Source organism: Dama dama, chromosome 32 (genome assembly GCF_033118175.1).
Source record: "Dama dama isolate Ldn47 chromosome 32, ASM3311817v1, whole genome shotgun sequence".
Taxonomy (NCBI): Eukaryota; Metazoa; Chordata; class Mammalia; order Artiodactyla; family Cervidae; genus Dama; species Dama dama.
The window spans coordinates 22,510,937-22,530,267 of record NC_083712.1 but is presented as its reverse complement, the minus strand read 5'-3'; the positions used below and the strand labels follow the sequence as shown (position 1 = coordinate 22,530,267).

The window sequence follows — 19,331 nt, the reverse complement described above, 5'->3', positions numbered from 1 at the left end:
AAAGAATTGTTTCTTCTTATGCCTCAGAATTCCAAATATCAGGAAACATAAGTATTCATTAAAATATTTATTTTATTAAGTAATCAAAATGAAGAATAAATGTTTTTTGTCCTGCATGTATGGGATTCCCAGGTGGCACAGTAGTAAAGAATCTGCCTGCCAAGTCAGGAGGTACAAGAGACATGGGTTTGTTCCCTGGGTTGGGAAGATCCCCTGGAGAAGGAAATGGCAACTCACTCCAATATTCTTGCCCGGGAAATCCCATGGACTGATGAAGTGCCCAGCCACAGGGTCGAAAAGTGTCAGACACCAACTCAGTAACTGAGCACACACACATGTTTACTAAAATGGCATTTAACATTTAATAAAATCAACAGTGCAACAGGCACCACTAAAACACAAAGTTTGCAGTTAAAAAATTGCTGTAATTAAACTTTTAAAAATATGGGTGTACATTTTAACCTTTTTCAACTGAAATAGCATTGTACCCATTAAAAGTCATATTTTATTCTGAGTGGATCCAGAAAAAGAAATAACAAATATAATTATCACAAACCCTCATATACCTCTAACTTTTCTTTAAATCGAGGACTATTTCAAAACTGTTTTCATAGGCCTCAGTAACCTAACTGTGTGTTTGTTAGTAAAAGATATTCTTATATGTTTATTTTGGATCAGATTATGTCAACTGGTAATAAAAGGCCTGAAATAGGGAGACATATTTCCATAGAAGAGACATAGTGGTGATATTCTTACTTATGAATATGAATGAACAGATTTATGCTATTGTCAAGGAAAATGTAAATTTACCATGGAACTTTTTAAAATTAGGAAACGTACTCCTTTAATTTAGTCTTTAAATAAATTTAATGTACTGAATTTCTGGACCCAAGTGCTACTTTCAATTTATGATGAAAAGCATTTACCCGTTCTTTCTGAACCGGCCAGTTCAAAATGCAATGAGATTTAAACATCCCTCTTCGCAGACAGAGTGCATGGTTCAGTTTATAATCCGGAATCTCCTCAAGAAAGATCAATATAATGGAATCCCGGTTTTGTTCAATAGCTTGCTGAACTGCATGGTGAACCTTGAATCTAAGTTAAAAACATTAAGTCATATATCAATACACAGTTTTTAACAGGCCAAAGATCTAAAATCTAACATTCTCCTTGTAATTAACTTTAGTCTTGTCACTAAAACCCAGGTTATGTTTCTTCTTAATTTTATTTTTAAAATACTTTGAGTTGTGAGTAATAATGTTAATAATATTTAAAAGCTCGATTCAGGGGCTTTCCTGGTGGTTCAGGGGCTTCCTTAAGGACTCAGCTGGTAAAGAATCCGCCTGCAACGCGGGACACCTGGGTTTGATCCCTGGGTTGAGAAGATCCTCTGGAGAAGGGAATGGCTACCCACTCCAGAATTCTGGCCTGGAGAATTCCATGGACTGTATAGTCCATGGGGTCACAAATGGTCAGACATGACTGAGCGACTTTCACTTTCACTTTCTGGTGGTCCTGAGGCTTCCCTGTTGGCTCAGTGATAAAGACTCCACCTGCCAATGCAGTGGACATGGGTTTGATCCCTGGTCGGGGAACTAAAGAGTTGGGCATGCCTGAAGTGACTGAGCAAGCACGCACGGGGGAGCTAGGATCCCACATGCTGTGGATAAACTAGGCCTGCATGCTGCCAACTCCTGAGCCCACGGACCACAACTAGAGAGCCGATGCACCCCATGATGCATGGACAATCCCGTGCCACAACTAAGAGGACACAGCCAAATCAATAAAATAAAATTTAAAAAATTAAAAAAAACCAAAAGCTCAATTTAAAGATAAGAATACATTTCAAATGTCATAGTGTTCACCTACCTTTTGCATAATGCATCTTTCAATAGATTCTGTGTTATAATAAAAATAATTTTTCTGCTCCTTCTGATGCTGTTCACAATTGCTTCAAGTTCAAAGACACCTGCCTCAAAGTCCCTTTCTTCCAAACAAAATCTGAGAGTATGATCTTCTTCCTCCATTGGGGAGAAGTGCTTCCAGACCCAATCCCTATCTTTATAGGCATGAATTATATATGCTGCATATTCAAACTGCTCTGCTCTGTCTATTTCTTTGAAACCGAGAACTCGATGCACTGAAACATTCCAATAAAAAGATATCCTCCAGCCTTCAAAATGGATGAGCAGTACAATAAAGATAAAAATCAAAAGGGTATTGGTGCTAATCATGAAAAGGAGTTCAAATGGGGCACTGTCTTTGCAGGCTGATACATCAAAAAGCACTACTGGGAAACCATGGTATTGAGGCGGAGTGTTGCAGAGGTAATGGGTCCTTAGTTCAGAGATGTTGGTGTGGGTACTATTAATCCAATTAACAAACCAGGCAATGCTTTCACAGGTACAATCAAATGGATTAAAACGCATATCTAAATCATTCAGGTTCCTGAATACTAGCCCAAAAACAGTCTTTTCAACAGATGTTATGAGGTTCTTCTGAAGGCTTAATGACTTTAGTGACACTTGATTATCAAATACAGATTGTGGAAGGATATTTAAATTATTCATTCCTAAATCAATACTCTTCAATTCACGTAAGTCCTTGAAGGCTTCCACTGGGATCTCATCAAAGCCATTAGACTCTAAGTTAAGGATGTGGAGGCGAGAAAGACCTTTTAGAAACTGAACAGGACCACCAGGGTTGGCATGCTTCCAGAGCCGAGCTAAGTTGTTATGCTGCAAATCCAGAATTTCTAGTTTCTCAAGACCCTTCAACAATTCATCATTTATGTTGGCAATGTTGTTGTTGCTTAGATCCAGAATGACCAGGTTCAGAAGAGGGTGAAAAGGCGAAGGGGAGCTATTCACATTTTTCAGGGCCACCCTTCGGAGCATCAGTCTTTGAAGGCTTGGAACTGAGGTGAAAGAGTTGGTGGTCAGCTCTAGGTATTTGTTGTAGGAAAGGTAGAGTTCGACAATATTGTCTAGGCCTTTCCATTCCTGGCCTGTGAGTTCTTGCCCAATTTCATTCAGGCCAAGGTCAAGCATCTCCAGGTGCCCCAACCAAGAAAAAGCACCACTCTGTATTTTTGAGATCTTATTTTTGGTTAGGTTGAGCAGGAGCAGAGGAGAACCAGCGAGTGATAGAAATGTCTCATTTGTTAAAGTCCGCAAACTTGAGAAGGAGTCAGATAGACTTAAAAATTTCAGCCTCACCAATCCTGTGAAAGTATTTCTTTTTATGCCTGGAAAGTTGTTATCTTCCATGTTGAGGTACTCCAAACATTTTAGCCACTGAAAGGAAAAATCGTCAATCTTGGGGAGCGAAGTCAGTGAAATGCTTTGTCTAGTAAAAGACCGTCTCAAGTTCAGGTGTCTCAAGCTGGAAAGCCCATAAAAAGAGCGAGAAGACAAATGCTCTATGTTATTATACTCCAGAAAGAGGTATTCGAGATGCGGAAGCCAGGCAAAGGAGTCATTACCCATCACACGTAAGGAGTTACGGGAAAGGTCCAGTGTGGTGAGATTTGTCTGCTTCAGTCCATTGAAGGTCATGTGGCTGATTGTGTCCAGCTGGTTGCTGCTCAGGGACAGATTCTCAATGCTTGTATTTGACAATTCCAAGCAGAGCTTCTCTATGAGACTGGGGCTCAGCTTGGCATTGTTCAGAGAGAGGCCAGATAATTTTCCAATGGCATGAAAACACCCAGGAGAGAACTAAGAGTGGGATGGAAGAAGAGGTTAATAATTAAAACACAGTAGAGTCTGTATGATGCTTGGAAAACAGGCACAGTTCTTTACTCAATTTCCTTTCCTCTTTCACCATCTCCTCTGGGTTTTCTCTCCATCCCTCTCTTTCCCAGCTCCTTCCTCTGTGCCTCGGTCACCCACCTCCTGCTCCAGCCTGTACTCCCACTGGTCACTGGCTACTACTCAGCACCCACATCTTGGCCTCCATGCCACTTCTTCAGAGGGTCTTCCCTGATCTCCCAGACTAGGTTAAGCAGCTTTCCTGGTGGCTCAGACAGTAAAGAATCTGCCTGCAATGTGGGAGCCCTGGGTTTGATCCCTGGGTAGGGAAGATCCCCTGGAGAAGGGAAGGGCTACCCACTCCAGTATTCTTGCCTGGAGAATCCCATGGACAGAGGAGCCTGGCGGGCCACAGTCCATAGGGTTACAAAGAGTTGGACATGACTAACACACACACTTAGTACTTTTACTTCACCACACTAAGTATAACTGTAATTAGTAAACTCTTTGCAAAGTAAGCTCTGGGGCAGGTGCTGTTTCTGTCTTGGTGATCGCTGCTCTCAGTGATCACCCTGGAATGAAGGAATGGATTTTATTACCACCCACTGACTGAAGTGTTCACTGACATATGCTTTCCCTTCTGTGATTCTGAGCTCCAGCGACACTCTGTCTTTCCACCAAGGTTTCTGCTGATTATTTCATTACCTTGTTTCCATCTGCCTTATTCTCTGCCCCCCAGACTCTCACCGGAAGCCTTGGCTGCCCTGGGACTCAGCGCTGGAACAAGAGGGCAGAAGGCAGGAGAGAAGGAATCCAGAGAGGATAGACCAAGTCTTCTGGGAGAACAAAGAGGCTCTGGTCACTTGTGTGACCTTAGAGCTAATGGAAAAAATGACAGAAAGGTGGAAGAAAGTGTGCTTTATCATAAGTGAGTCAAAATACAAAGCAGGAAAATGATTAGATTCAGTTCAGTTGCTCAGTCATGTCCGACTCTTTGTGACCCCATGAACCAGGCCTCCCTGTCCATCACCAACTGCCGGAGTCTACCCAAACCCATGTCCGTTGAGTCAGTGATGCCATCCAGCCATCTCATCCTCTGTCGTCCCCCTCTCCTCCTGCCCTCAATCTTTCCCAGCATCAGGGTCTTTTAATTAATTAAGGGTCAGATTAATTAAGGTAAATCTATATGATAGGGTTATTTTGCTGTCACTAAAATTAAGTTTTTGAATAACTCTTAGTGACATGGAGGATAATGACAGGATATTAATTTTAAAAGGCAGAATGCACTGTCATCAGCAACGCAGCTGGGAAGAGTACATGCCCTGATCTAACACTTCTAGAAACCCAGCTCTGTCACCAGCCCATCACCTGAGATTCTGGGTAAGTTCCTTAACTTTTCCTCATCTCAATTTACTGTTGCATCATGTGGAATCTAGTTCCTTGACCAAAGATTGAATCTGGGCCCCTCGCATCGATAGTGTTGCGTCTTAGCCACTGGATCACCGGGGGAAGTCCCTCAATTTACTCCTGTGTAAAACCATGATAAGCGTAAGTTAGCTACAGAACGGTATAAAATTAGGCTGTATTCCTTTGCTGATCACCTGAAACTATCGCAACATTGTTAATCAGCTATATCCCAATACAAAATAAAATTTAAAAAAAATAACTTGTCACAATGCCTGACACTTAAATACTGTTATGAATGTCATCTGCTGTTGTTATTTCTTTTATTAGGTGGATAAAAGCTGGATACAAACATATCCAAATTCTAACACTGGTTGCCTTGGATTATGGGGTTTTGGATGATTTTTTTCTTCTCATTACTTAACATATTTTACATTTATTTATTTATATATTTCTACAATCGATGTTCTAAACCAAAAATTCTGTTCAAAATGAACATGAATAGCTTGCATAAGATATTTAATTATTATCTCATGATAATTTCATTCACAGTCTCTTTCTTTATCTGAAAATCAACATAGCTTTATAAAAATTTGATTTTGCTTAGAATTCCCGATACTCTTCTTCTTGGCTTGTAAAGGAATAAAATACAGACATACCTGTATGCAAAAATAGTTAGCAAATTGATGGCCATAGACCCAAAAAAGAGCAGATTAGCTTTACTCCATTATAGGAAGATGTTTGTAAAAATATAATGCTAGTTATCATTTATCGAGAACTTCCTATATGCCAGAGACTGTGCTAAATTCTTTGCCACACAACCCTATGGGGAAGTGCAATTACTATATCCATTTTAGATCTAGGGAACTGGAGCAGACAGAACTTGAATCATTTGCCCGATTGCATAATTACTAACAGATAAAGCCCAGACAGGAAATCAGCTAACTCAATTCGAAAGTCTGTGCTCTTAACCATCCTACGATTATTACCTTTTCCAGGGCTTCTGTACAATAGGTAGCATTATTTCCACTTTATAGGCAAGGAAACTAGACCCAGAGAAGTATGTAGGTTCCTCAAGGCCAAAGTTCTGGTCTGTAGTGGACCTTCCACTTCTTTTTGACAGCACAGCCCCAGATTCTGGATTCTAACAGCTACCAAACTCACTTTCTTGTGAGGCTGACGTCAATGGCCCGGAGCAGTATGTATGAAGGATTTCTGGAAACCATGACGAAGGTTATCATCCCTTTCTCATTTCTAGCTTTAGATTCTCATCCATATGAGACAATTAGGGTCTGCCCACACTGAAAAGTACAACACAGGAATTTTTACCTTACCTCTTTGATTTGATTTGATGACAACTCTAATCTTTTTAAAGAAGAATTGCCAAGGAAATCAAGTTCTTCTGGTGTTAGTGAAGAAATTTTATTATTTGATAATAGAAGCTCTTGAAGGTTTTCCAGTTGGAGCTGAGTTCCTAATTTAGTAGATGATAAGCCATTATGAGAGAGGTCTAATTTGATTAAATTCTGAGGAGAAAAAAAATGTGTATGTAAGTTATAGTCTTGGCACCAAAAATGGTTCTTCTAAATGTACATGAATCTTAGAAATAACTGGACAGCAAAATAGCACATCTCAATTTTTCTCTAGAAAACTGACTGTATGAGTAGTAAGAAATTGTTGTGGTCCTTTAATGGACCGGACCTGGAGGTCCGAAGTTGACGATAAGGAAGTGAAAGAGAGAAAGAAGCTAATATTCCTTGGGTTACGCAGAGAACCAATAAAGCCCTAGGACAGGACTTGTACCACTCATGGAGGCACAGGGCACCCTCTCGAGGAGGCCTTGAAAGCCTGGGCAGGAGAGTGAGCTCAGAAGGTTTCCACGCTCCAGAAAATTAGCCGGAGTGAGAGAGAAAGAGAGAGAGAGAGAGACCCAAGTCTCTGGTGGAGCCAAACCTACAGCAATCATTATCAAGGGAACAAAGGATTAACAATGGTCATAAGGTCAGGAGACAATCCATAGCTCAAGAGAATCTTGACTAAGCAGTTTTGTCCTAAGGAGAATGTTTACTGAAGGAGATCCATGTGTGTGTTTCATCCTATGACCTTAGTCCTGGGAGCAGAGTGCCGTTCCACTCGTTCCTGTTACCAGGAACTGATACGGAACAGAGGATTTATGAGAAATAGAAAACAGCACACAGGAATCCTCCTGTTAAACGTTCCCTGACAAGAAATCCTGATTGTTACTGAAAACACCATTGCTACAAAGATGAATTTCTTAATTCAAAGAATTTACTTCTCTTCCAAAATATAAAGACAAGTTTTATTTGTCATGATGTAAAGAATATTCATAATAAGCATTTTACTTATTTATAATAAGCTTTCATTTATGATGTAGGAAATATGTGGCTTACAAACATATAGTCATGCATTAGTCTTGAATCTAAACAACAGAAAAAAAGTTGAAGAAACAGCGTCTTAAGAGGCATGAAGAGAATGTTACTGGCCATGAAATTTTAAAAGGATTTTTATATTAAGAAATATTGGTGGTTGTGTAAATTTTGCATCCTGACTAGCACAGAATACTAATTTTTATCTGTTTTGTCTGTGCTTTGGGATGTTTTACCATTTTGTGCTACTTTTGAATATGTAAACTTCCACTCAGGTAAAACATAAGGAAAAGCTGATACATGTTAGGGCAAAGTCTTACGTAATGTCTACATAAGACATAGCATAAGCCTTCAATTTATGTTTTAAAAATAAAAATAACATCTTGCCAGCAATTAACCAGATTTTGAGGTCTTTGGGTCCAAAGACATTTCATCCACGTCAACATCAGGCACAACAAGAAAGCATTTCAAATCACCAGCTATCCAGTGAATCATTTTACAAATATGTCTAAGCATATTAAATGTGTTCATTATTCTTGGTATCTAAGGCCAAGGGATGCTCAGTATTTTTGTTAGCCCACAAAATGAAGAAAACAAAGAGTTCTGAAAATAACTTTGATAGAAAAAAGCACTTAATAATTGCCTCAGATTTAAAGATACTAGCGGGGGGAGGAGCTAAGATGGCGGAGGAATAGTATGGGGAGACCACTTTCTCCCCCACAAATTCACTGAAAGAACATTTGAACACTGAGCAAACTCCACAAAACAACTTCTGATCGCTGGCAGAGGACATCAGGCACCCAGAAAAGCAGCCCATTGTCTTTGAAAGGAGGTAGGACAAAATATAAAAGATAAAAAGAGAGACAAAAGAGTTAGGGATGGATATCCATCCTGGGAAGGGAGTCTTAATAGAGAAAGTTTCCAAACACCAGGAAACTCTCTCACCAGTGGGTCTGGGGGAAGTTTTCAAATCTTGGAGGGCAACCTAACTGGGAGGAAAAATACGGACCGGTCCATCCCCTGCCAGAGGCAGGGGGTAGGCGGGTGCCAGCCAGAGACGGAAAGGGGCAAACTCGGCCCCAGAGGGCATCCCTTACCAAACTGCAAACAGGCTTCCAGTTTCTAACCAAAGACTTCCTGAGATTCTGGATGGTTGACATCTGCCTGGAGGGTCGCAGCCAGAGATCAGCTCCCCAGAACAGACACAAGGCGCACCAGACCAGGCACACCTGGAAACTGAGGCTGGGACGGGGAGGGCAGAAGTCGCGCTGCACGTGAAGAGAGTGCGCGCATCAAGCTCCTGGTTGCCTGAGCTGCTCTGACCGGGAAGGCACAAAACGCAGGCCCAACTGAGTCTGCGCCTTTGCGGAGTACCCGAGAATCTGAACCTGAGCAGCTTAGACCTGGGAAGTGCACGCAACTCAGGGCCCGCTCCTGTAGAGCAGCTGGGAGCCTGAGCAGCGTAGACGGGGAAAGCACACACGCGATGAGTGGGGGCAAACCCAGTGTGGCCGGAACACTGCGAGTGCTCCCCACACAGGCCAGTGACATTTGTCTGCAGCGCCCCTCCCTCCCCACAGCACGACTGAACAAGCAAACCTAAACAAGAGACCACCTCTGCCCACTTGTGTCAGGGCAGAAATTAGACACTGAAGAGACCTGCAAACAGAAGCCAAATAATCAAACGGAACCGCTTTAGAAGTGATAGGTGCAACAGACTAAAATCCCTGTAGTTAACACCAACTACACTGGAAGAGGCCTATAGATATTGAGAAGTATAAGCTGGAACAAGGAACTATCTGAAACTGAACTGAACCCACACTGCCCGCAACAGCTCCAGACAAATTCCTAGATATATTTTTACTATTTTTTTTTTTAATTAAAAATTTTTTTTCTTCTTCTTTTTTAAGTCCTCTATTACTCCTTTAACTTTCATTTTTATAACCCACTATTACCTTGCAAGGAAAAAAAAAAGGACCCTATTTTTTAAAGCAAACTTCATATATATTGCTCATACTTTTTGTGTTTTTGTTTTTTAATATTGTATTTTTAAGAGTCTAACCTCTACTCTAGATTTTTAATCTTTGTTTTTTAGTATTTGATATCAATTTTGTACATTTAAGAATCCAATCTTCAGTACCCATTTTTACTCAGGAGTGTGATTACTGGCTTGATCACTCTCTTCCCCTTTTGACTCTCCTTTTTCTCCCCCAGGTCACCTCTATTTCCTCCCTCTGCCTTCTTTTCTCAACCCAATTCTGTGAATCTCTGTGGGTGTTCTGGGCTTCGGAGAACACTTAGGGAACAGAGTACTGCCCAGATCTGTCTCTCTCATCTTGATTCCCCATTTTTTCTCCTCCTGCTCATCTCTATCTCTTTCCTCCCTCTCCTCTTCTTCATGTAACTCTGTGAACCTCTTTGGGTGTCCCTCATAGTGGAGAATCTTTTCATCATTAACCTAGAAGTTTTATTATCAGTGCTGTATGGAGGGAGAAGTCTTGAGGCTACTGGAAGAATAAGACTGAAAACCAGAGGCAAAGGCTTAAGCCCAAAACCTGAGAAAACTGGAGAACTCCTGAATCCAGGGAACATTAATTAATAAGAGATCATCCAAAAGCCTCCATACCTACACTGAAACCAACCACCACCCAAGAGCCAATAAGTTCCAGAACAAGACATAACACACAAATTCTTCAGCAATGCAGGAACATAGCCCTGAGCGTCAATATATAGGCTGCCCAAAGTCACACAAAACCCATAGACATTTCAAATCTCACTACTGGACATTCCATTGCACTACAGAGAGAAGAAATCCAGCTCCACCCACCAGAACACTGACACAAGCTCCCCTAACCAGGAAACCTTGACAAGTCAATGGTCCAATCCTACCCACTGGGAGGAACTTCCACAATAAAGAGGAACCACAAACTACCAGAATACAGAAAGGGCACTCCAAACACAGCAATCTAAACAAGAAGAAAAGGCAGAGAAATACTCAGCAGGTAAAGGAACATGAAAAAAGCCCACCAAACCAAACAAAAGAGGAGGAGATAGGGAATCTTCCTGAAAAAGAATTTAGAATAATGATAAAAAAAATGATCCAAAATCTTGAAAACAAAATGGAGTTACAGATAAATAGCCTGGAGACAAGGATTGAGAAGATGCAAGAAATGTTTAACAAGGACCTAGAAGAAATAAAAAAGAGTCAATTAAAAATGAATAATGCAATAAATGAGATAGAAAACACTCTGGAGGGAACCAACAGTAGAATAACGGAGGCAGAAGATAGGATAAGGGTGGCAGAAGATAGAATGGTGGAAATAAATGAAGCAGAGTGGAAAAATGAATAAAAAGAAATGAGGACAACTTCAGGGGCCTCTGGGACAATGTGAAATGCCCCAACATTTGAATCATAGGAGTCCCAGAAGAAGAAGATGAAAAGAAAGGCCATGAGAAAATACTCAAGGAGATAATAGTTGAAAACTTCCCTAAAATGGGGAAGGAAATAGTCGAACAAGTCCAAGAAACCCAGAGAGTCCCAAACAGGATAAATCCAAGGCAAAACACCCCAAGACACATATTAATAAAATTAACAAAGATCAAACACAAAGAACAAATATTAAAAGCAGCAAGGGAAAAACAACAAATAATACACAAGGGGATTCCCATAAGGATAACAGCTGATCTTTCAATAGAAACTCTTCAAGCCAGAAAGGAATGGCAGGACATACTTAAAGTAATGAAACAGAATAACCTACAGTCCAGATTACTGTACCCAGCAAGGATCTCATTCAGATATGAAGGAGAAATCAAAAGCTTTACAGACAAGCAAAAGTTGAGAGAATTCAGCACCACCAAACCAGCTCTTCAACAAATGCTAAAGGATTTTCTCTAGACAGGAAACACAGAAAGGTTGTATAAATGCGAACCCAAAACAACAAAGTAAATGGCAATGGGACCATACTTATCAATAATTACCTTAAATGTAAATGTGTTGAATGCCCCAACCAAAAGACAAAGACTGGCTGAATGGATAAAAAGCAAGACCCCTATATATGCTGTCTACAAGAGACCCACCTCAAAACAAGGGACACATACAGACTGAAAGTGAAGGGCTGGAAAAAAATATTTCACGCAAACAGAGACCAAAAGAAAGCAGGAGTTGCAATACTCATATCAGATAAAATAGACTTTAAAATAAAGGCTGTGAAAAGAGACAAAAAAGGACACTACATAATGATCAAAGGATCAATCCAAGAAGAAGACACAACAATTAAAAATATATATGCACCCAACATAGGAGCACCGCAATATATAAGGCAAATGCTAGCAAGTATGAAAGGGGAAATTAGCAATAGCACAATAATAGTGGGAGACTTTAATACCCCACTCACACATATGGATAGATAAACTAATCAGAAAATTAACAAGGAAACACAAACTTTAAATGACACAATGGACCAGCTAGACCTAATTGCTATCTATAGGACATTTCACCCCAAAACAATCAATTTCAACTTTTTCTCAAGTGCACATGGAACCTTCTCCAGAATATATCACATCCTGGGCCATAAGTCTAACTTTGGTAAATTCAAAAAAACTGAAATCATTCCAGTCATCTTTTCTGACCACAATGCAGTAAGATATGTCTCAATTACAGGAAAAAAGCTATTAAAAATTCCAACATATGGAGGCTAAATAACACGCTTCTGAATAACCAACAAATCATAGAAGAAATAAAAAAAGAAATCAAAATATGCATAGAAGTGAATGAAAATGAAAACACAGCAACCCAAAACCTATGGGACACTTTAAAAGCAGTGCTAAGGGGAAGGTTCACAGCAATACAGGCTTACCTCAAGAAACAATAAAAAAGTCAAATAAATAACCTAACTCTACACCTAAAGCAACTAGAGAAGGAAGAAATGAAGAACCCCAGGGTTAGTAGAAGGAAAGAAATCTTAAAAATTAGGGCAGAAATAAATGCAAAAGAAACAAAAGAGACCATAGCAAAAATCAATAAAACCAAAAGCTGGTTCTTTGAAAAGGTAAATAAAATTGACAAGCCATTAGCCAGACTCATCAAGAAACAAAGGGAGAAGAATCAAATCAACAAAATTAGAAATGAAAATGGAGAGATCACAACAGACAACACAGAAATACAAAGGATCATAAGAGACTACTACCAGCAGCTCTATGCCAATAAAATGGACAACTTGGAAGAAATGGACAAATTCTTAGAAAAGTATAATTTTCCAAAATTGAACCAAGAAGAAATAGAAGATCTTAACAGACCCATCACAAGCATGGAAATTGAAACTGTATTCAGAAATCTTCCAGCAAACAAAAGCCCAGGACCAGATGGCTTCACAGCTGAATTCTACCAAAAAATTTAGAGAAGAGCTAACACCTATCTTACTCAAATTCTTCCAGAAAATTGCAGAGGAAGGAAAATTTCCAAACTCATTCTATGAGGCCACCATCACCCTAATACCAGAACCAGACAAAGATGCCACAAAAAAAAAGAAAACTATAGGCCAATATCACTGATGAACATAGAAGCAAAAATCCTTAACAAAATTCTAGCAAACAGAATCCATCAACATATTAAAAAGATCATACATCATGACCAAGTGGGCTTTATCCCAGGAATGCAAGGATTCTTTAATATCTGCAAATCAATCAATGTAATACACCACATTAACAAATTGAAAGATAAAAACCATATGATTATCTCAAAAGATGCAGAAAATGCCTTTGACAAAATTCAGCATCCATTTATGATAAAAACTCTCCAGAAAGCAGGAATAGAAGGAACATACCTCAACATAATATCATATATATGACAAACCCACAGCAAACATTATTCTCAATGGTGAAAAATCGAAAGCATTCCCCTAAAGTCAGGAACAAGGCAAGGGTGCCCACTCTCACCATACTATTCAACATAGTTTTGTAAGTTTTGGCCACAGCAATCAGAGCAGAAAAAGAAATAAAAGGAATCCGGATAGGAAAAGAAGAAGTAAAACTCTCACTGTTTGCAGATGACATGATCCTCTACATAGAAAACTCTAAAGACACTACCAGAAAATTACTAGAGCTAATCAATGAATATAGTAAAGTTGCAGGCTATAAAATTAACACACAGAAATCCCTTGCATTCCTATACACTAACAATGTGAAAACAGAAAGAGAAATTAAGGAAACAATACCATTCACCATTGCAATGAAAAGAATAAAATACTTAGGAGTATATCTACCTAAAGAAACAAAAGACCTATATATAGAAAACTATAAAACACTGATGAAAGCAATCAGAGGACACAAATAGATGGAGAAATACACCGTGTTCATGGACTGGAAGAATCAATATAGTGAAAAATGAATATACTACCCAAAGCAATCTATAGATTCAATGCAATCCCTATCAAGGTACCAACGGTATTTTTCACAGAACTAGAACAAATAATTTCACAATTTGTATGGAAATACAAAAAACCTCGAATAGGCAAAGTAATCTTGAGAAAGAAGAATGGAACTGGAGGAATCAACCTGCCTGACTTCAGGCTCCACTACAAAGCCACAGTCATCAAGACAGTATGGTACTGGCACAAAGACAGAAATATAAATCAATGGAACAAAATAGAAAGCCAAGAGATAAATCCACGTGCCTATGGACACCTTATCTTTGTCAAAGGAGGCAAGAATATACAATGGAGAAAAGACAACCTCTTTAGCAAGTGGTGCTGGGAAAACTGGTCAACCACTTGTAAAAGAATGAAACTAGAACACTTTCTAACACCATACACAAAAATAAACTCAAAATGGATTAAAGATCTAAATGTAAGAGCAGAAACTATAAAACTCCTAGAGGAGAACACAGGCAAAACACTCTCCGACATAAATCACAGCAAGATCCTCTATGACCCACCTCCCAGAATATTGGAAATAAAACCAAAAATAAACAAATGGGACCTAATTAAACTTAAAAGCTTTTGCACAACAAAGGAAACTATAAGCAAGGTGAAAAGACAGCCTTCTGAATGGGAGAAAATAATAGCAAACGAAGCAACAAAGGATTAATCTCAAAAATATACAAGCAACTCCTGCAGCTCAATTCCAGAAAATAAATGACCCAATCCAAAAATGGGCCAAAGATCTAAACAGACATTTCTCCAAAGAAGACATACAGATGACTAACAAACACATGAAAAGATGCTCAACATCACTCATTATCAGAGAAATGCAAATCAAAACTACAATGAGGTACCATTTCACGCCAGTCAGAATGGCTGCTACCCAAAAGTCTACAAGAAATAAATGCTGGAGAGGGTGTGGAGAATAGGGAACCCTCTTACACTGTTGGTGGGAAAGCAAATTAGTACAGCCACTATGGAGAACAGTGTGGAGATTCCTTAAAAAACTGGAAATAGAACTGCCATATGACCCAGCAATCCCACTCCTGGGCATACACACTGAGGAAACCAGAACTGAAAGAGACACATGTACCCCAATGTTCATCACAGCACTGTTTATAATAGCCAGGACATGGAAGCAACCTAGATGCCCATCAGCAGATGAATGGATAAGAAAGCTGTGGTACATACACATGATGGAATATTACTCAGCCATTAAAAAGAATACATTTGAATCAGTTCTAATGAGGTGGGTGAAACTGGAGCCCATTATGCAGAGTGAAATAAGCCAGAAAAAAAGAACACCAATACAGTATACTAACACATATATATGGAATTTAGAAAGATGGTAACGATAACCCTATATGCAAGATGAAAAAAGAGTCACAGATATATAGAACAGACTTTTGGACTCTATGGGAGAAGGTGAGGGTGGGATGATCTGAGAGAATAGCATTGAAACATGTATATTATCAATTGTGCAACAGATCACCAGTCCAGGTCTGATACATGAGACAAGTGCTCAGGGCTGGGGCACTAGGATGACCCAGAGGGATGGGATGGGAAGGAAGGTGGGAGGGGGGTTCAGGATGGGGAATACATGTAAATCCATGGCTGATTCATATCAATGTATGGCAAAAAAACACTACAATATTGTAAAGTAATTAGCCTCCAACTAATATAAATAAACGAAAAAAAAAAAGGAAAAAAAAATAAAGACACTAGCATACATTTTGCATAGATTTGCAATTCAAGTAAAGTGCTGACAAGAAAAAGGTGGTAGCCACTGGAAAAGCAATACTGTAGAAGATTTCATAAATCAAAAGGAGGTAATTTTTCACTGAATAATTTGCTTCATCATGCAACAGTTTGTAACTTTATTTAAATCAGATTTTGGACTCGACACTTTTTCATCACTGCAGGTACTAAATCAGCAGTACTGAGAGTTTATTTGCCTTTCATCATGGGATATTCTGATTCGTCTCTGGTCTCAACATCTTATATCTAAGTTCTGTTTCAAGTGGAAGGATGTGAGAGATGAGAGTTCTTTAAAATTAAGATTGAAACTGACTTAAGACAGTATTTGCTCTTTTGAAAATATTTCCAATCATAATGGTCATATTTGAGTGTGGGGTCCCCCTCTTCCCATTTATGTAGATCAGACTTCTCATTCTTCATCTTGATAGCTACAAAGTCTAATGATGCATAAATGACTTGAAAACAACATTTGATAATATATTTTTCACTTCTTACATGAAAATGTTCATTTTTCTTACCTTCAGGTTTTTAAAGGGATCATTTTGAATTTTCTGGATTGAGTTGGACATTAGATGGAGTTCAGTCAAATTCATGCAGAAAATAAAGGTTTTATCAGAAAGCTGGGATATCTCATTGTGCTGGAGGTTCAAAACTTCCAGCCAAGGGAGACTTTGACACAGTTCTGGCTCCAGCTTTGAGATGGAGTTAAATCCCCCATCCAAGATAGTAAGTTGGCTGTATCTTGTAAAATTGGCAGGTGGCAATCTTCTGAGTTGATTATGGGTAAGATTCAACACAGTTATGTTTGTTGGGAGGTCATCAGGTATTTGAGTCAACTTCAGATGACTACAATCGGCTACTTCATGTCTAACAGTACATTTGTTGGCAGAAGAGGTACACAGTATCCAACAGGTCAACAGTCCCCAAAAAAAGTAGATATGATAAGGCAAAGGCCTGCTCATGATTTTGCCTTATGAAGAAAAACATAGAAATAATGGACAGCATTAATAACATGCAAGTTCATATTCATTGGTTTATTCCTTGTAATAATATGCAACCAAACACGACTATGTGTCTTCTTGATACTCACAACATTTATGATAAACAAGTATGTTTTATACAAGCAATACATCAAGTGGATTGAATCAGCACAAAAAAGTCACAAATGGAACCCACAAACTCTCCCCCTTCCCTGGTGACTTAGGGGTGAAGAACCCGCCTGCAATGTGGGAGACTTGGGTTTGATCCCTGGGTCGGGAAGATCTCCTGGAGGAGGGCATGGCAACCCACTCCAGTGTTCTTGCCTGGAGAATCCCCATGGACAGAGGAGTCGGGTGGGCTACAGTCAATGGGGTCACAAAGCGGCAGACACAACTGAGCGACTAAGCACAGCACACCGCACAGTTGCAACCTTCCAAGGTAAACCTCTTGACAGCTTCTACTTTTAATTCTCATGGTCCCTTCCACGAACCTGAATAATATGCTTATGTTTCTACTTCTTTATTTCCAGACTTTAGGTAGTTTCTTCACACCCCCACCCCCAAATAGGGAACCTAATTATACTCTTTCCTCATCCTCTTCACATTTCTCCTTAGTTATTTTTTATTTCATTTAGTATATTGTTATATTTCTCACTTTAAAACCTATTCCTAAGACTCTTCTCCTAGTACCGTAAGGATAGGACCTCTATTTACCAGTTCATAGGCACAGTCCCCTAAATACACTCCCCTCCTTGTCTAGGTGACATTTACCACTTCCACAAGGGCTACAGCTAGAAATTAGAATTACCAAGAAGGATTAAGCCATTTATAAAGCATGTAAGGACTGAAAGACATTCCCAGATCTGAAGATAACACTTCATCTGCTAGAAAAGATTCACCAAATGCCAGGCAGTGTGAGTGAAAAAGGAAAAATACACATATTATTATGAAACTTCAGAATTGTGATCACTCACCAAAAATATCCTAAAACTCTCTAAGGAGAACATATGATCCACTACTTCCACAGGAAAGAGATCCTGATTGCTACAAAGCTTTTCACCAGCAACATAAGTCACTAGAAAACAATAGTGATAAGTTTTCAAAACATTCATGGGGAATAATTTTGAACCTCAAATTTCATGTCAGGCTGAACAATTAAAGGTAAGGGGAAAAAGTATTTTGAAACATGCACAGACTCAGTAAGTTTATAACTAAGCAACCTGCATAAAAGACTTTAATTCTAGAATGTACTTCAGTAAAATAAACAAAAACACAGCGAGAGAATGAGATGAGAGTGAAGAGCTGATGTTTCATGAGATGTAATAGAAACAAAGAAAGGCTGAAAGAGATGAAAAGTAAATTCACTGAGCCTTGCAATTTTGGAAAACTTAGGATTACACATTTCACTTTTCTAAGTGAAAGACAATAATGTTTGGGACATGGCATCTGGAGCCAGGCTGCTTAATCCTTATTTATAGTTTGGCTTGTACAGTTTGGTTTGTAAATTCACAACATTTCCCCCTAAATGTATGCAGACACACACTAACATGTAATCCTACTTGAAAATTTGGAGCCAGCTTCCCCAAACCAGTACTGCCTGAGGCTGACCAACCCACATCTACTCATTTCTGACCTTTCTACACTTCTGGACATTTTTCCATGTCTCATCTTCTTCCGTTTTCCTTTTTAGGCCAAAGAAAGCTATTTGCTTACTCCTAGGAAAGCCTGGATGTTTTCTCATAGTCAGATTTATTAAAGAATGTCAGCCCCTATCTCCTCTCCAGCCAAAAACACTGAGAAAAGGAGATAAGTTCTTTAAAGCTCAGAGGGCTTTGTACCTTTAAGAAAAGATGTGATTTTTTGTTTGTTTCTCTTAAGAAGGCAGTTGCAGAATGATTTCTGTCACCTCCTCAGTGTGCTTTCCCACTATGGAACATCACAAAAAAAACAGAATACCACACAAGATGTTTTCTCATGTTAATTAGAAATTATTGCTGTCACTTGTCCTCTGTGTTACCATATATTTCTCCCCACTTCTTCATCCTCTCCCCTTTCCTCTGTTCTCCTTGTTGAATGATTCTGACTCCATTTCAAGCACCAGATCAAATAAAGACCAAAGAATGTTAAAACCAACGTGATTCTAGCTTTATCCAACATGAGTGCTCCTATCCCAATAAGAATGTAAAAAACATACCTTCACTTACTGTGACAACAGCTGACCATTCCTTTTTTTCATTAGTCCAAATCCAGTTCGTTTTCATCTGGGGAGTGTGCTGCAATTTTGAAAGTGAAACTGAAGTTAAAAAAAAAAAAAAGACAGCTTTTCTACTTGGCACATTCAAAAGAAAAACACCACAGTCTCAGAAGTGTTTTATATTGCTTCTTAGAAATGTCTTCTTTTTTCTTTTTCATGTACAGTCCCTTGGGTTTTATTAAAAGGGTCACAGACACTGTGACAGAGAACGTTGAAAGAATTAAGACTTCACCCTTTGATATGAGCAGAGCTAATACTCTAGAAGTTGATGAATATCTGACTCAGAGTGAATTCCTCTATTTTTTTTTTTTTCTTCAAACTGAAGTCTGATGCATGGCTGTCAGAAATCTAGTAGAATGTGATTAGAGGAACAGAAAAAA

At 39.1% G+C, this 19,331-nt stretch overlaps 1 protein-coding gene across 5 annotated transcripts; it reads right to left on the bottom strand.

The window, feature by feature from the left end:
- Positions 1–338: 338 nt before the first annotated feature.
- Positions 339–19,220, bottom strand: TLR3 (toll like receptor 3). Of its 5 annotated transcripts, none has more exons than XM_061134442.1 (6): positions 18,892–19,220; positions 17,672–17,772; positions 16,236–16,687; positions 6,491–6,682; positions 1,870–3,719; positions 339–1,095 (listed from the first exon to the last, which is right to left on the bottom strand). In XM_061134442.1, the coding sequence occupies exons 3-6, from the start codon at positions 16,677–16,679 to the stop codon at positions 867–869; spliced, it is 2,715 nt and encodes a 904-aa protein (XP_060990425.1). In that variant the 5' UTR covers positions 16,680–16,687; positions 17,672–17,772; positions 18,892–19,220; the 3' UTR covers positions 339–866. The 5 variants fall into 5 exon arrangements, with proteins under 5 accessions (XP_060990425.1, XP_060990426.1, XP_060990427.1 ...); XM_061134443.1 differs by having other exon boundaries at positions 18,902–18,920; XM_061134444.1 differs by lacking the exon at positions 18,892–19,220 and adding an exon at positions 18,536–18,617.
- Between the last annotated feature and the right edge of the window lie 111 nt (positions 19,221–19,331).

What these genes read in the sequence shown, in the direction of transcription:
- TLR3 (XM_061134440.1), bottom strand. Translation starts at nt 18,958, where the DNA reads ATGAAAACGAACTGGATTTGGACTAATGAAAAAAAGGAATGGTCAGCT. An exon ending in ATCCCTTTAAAAACCTGAAG is followed by an intron (nt 6,683 to 16,235) that starts GTAAGAAAAATG and finishes TTTTCTCCTCAG; the next exon opens with AATTTAATCAAATTAGACCT. An exon ending in AAAGATGCATTATGCAAAAG is followed by an intron (nt 1,096 to 1,869) that starts GTAGGTGAACAC and finishes TTTTTAACTTAG; the next exon opens with ATTCAAGGTTCACCATGCAG.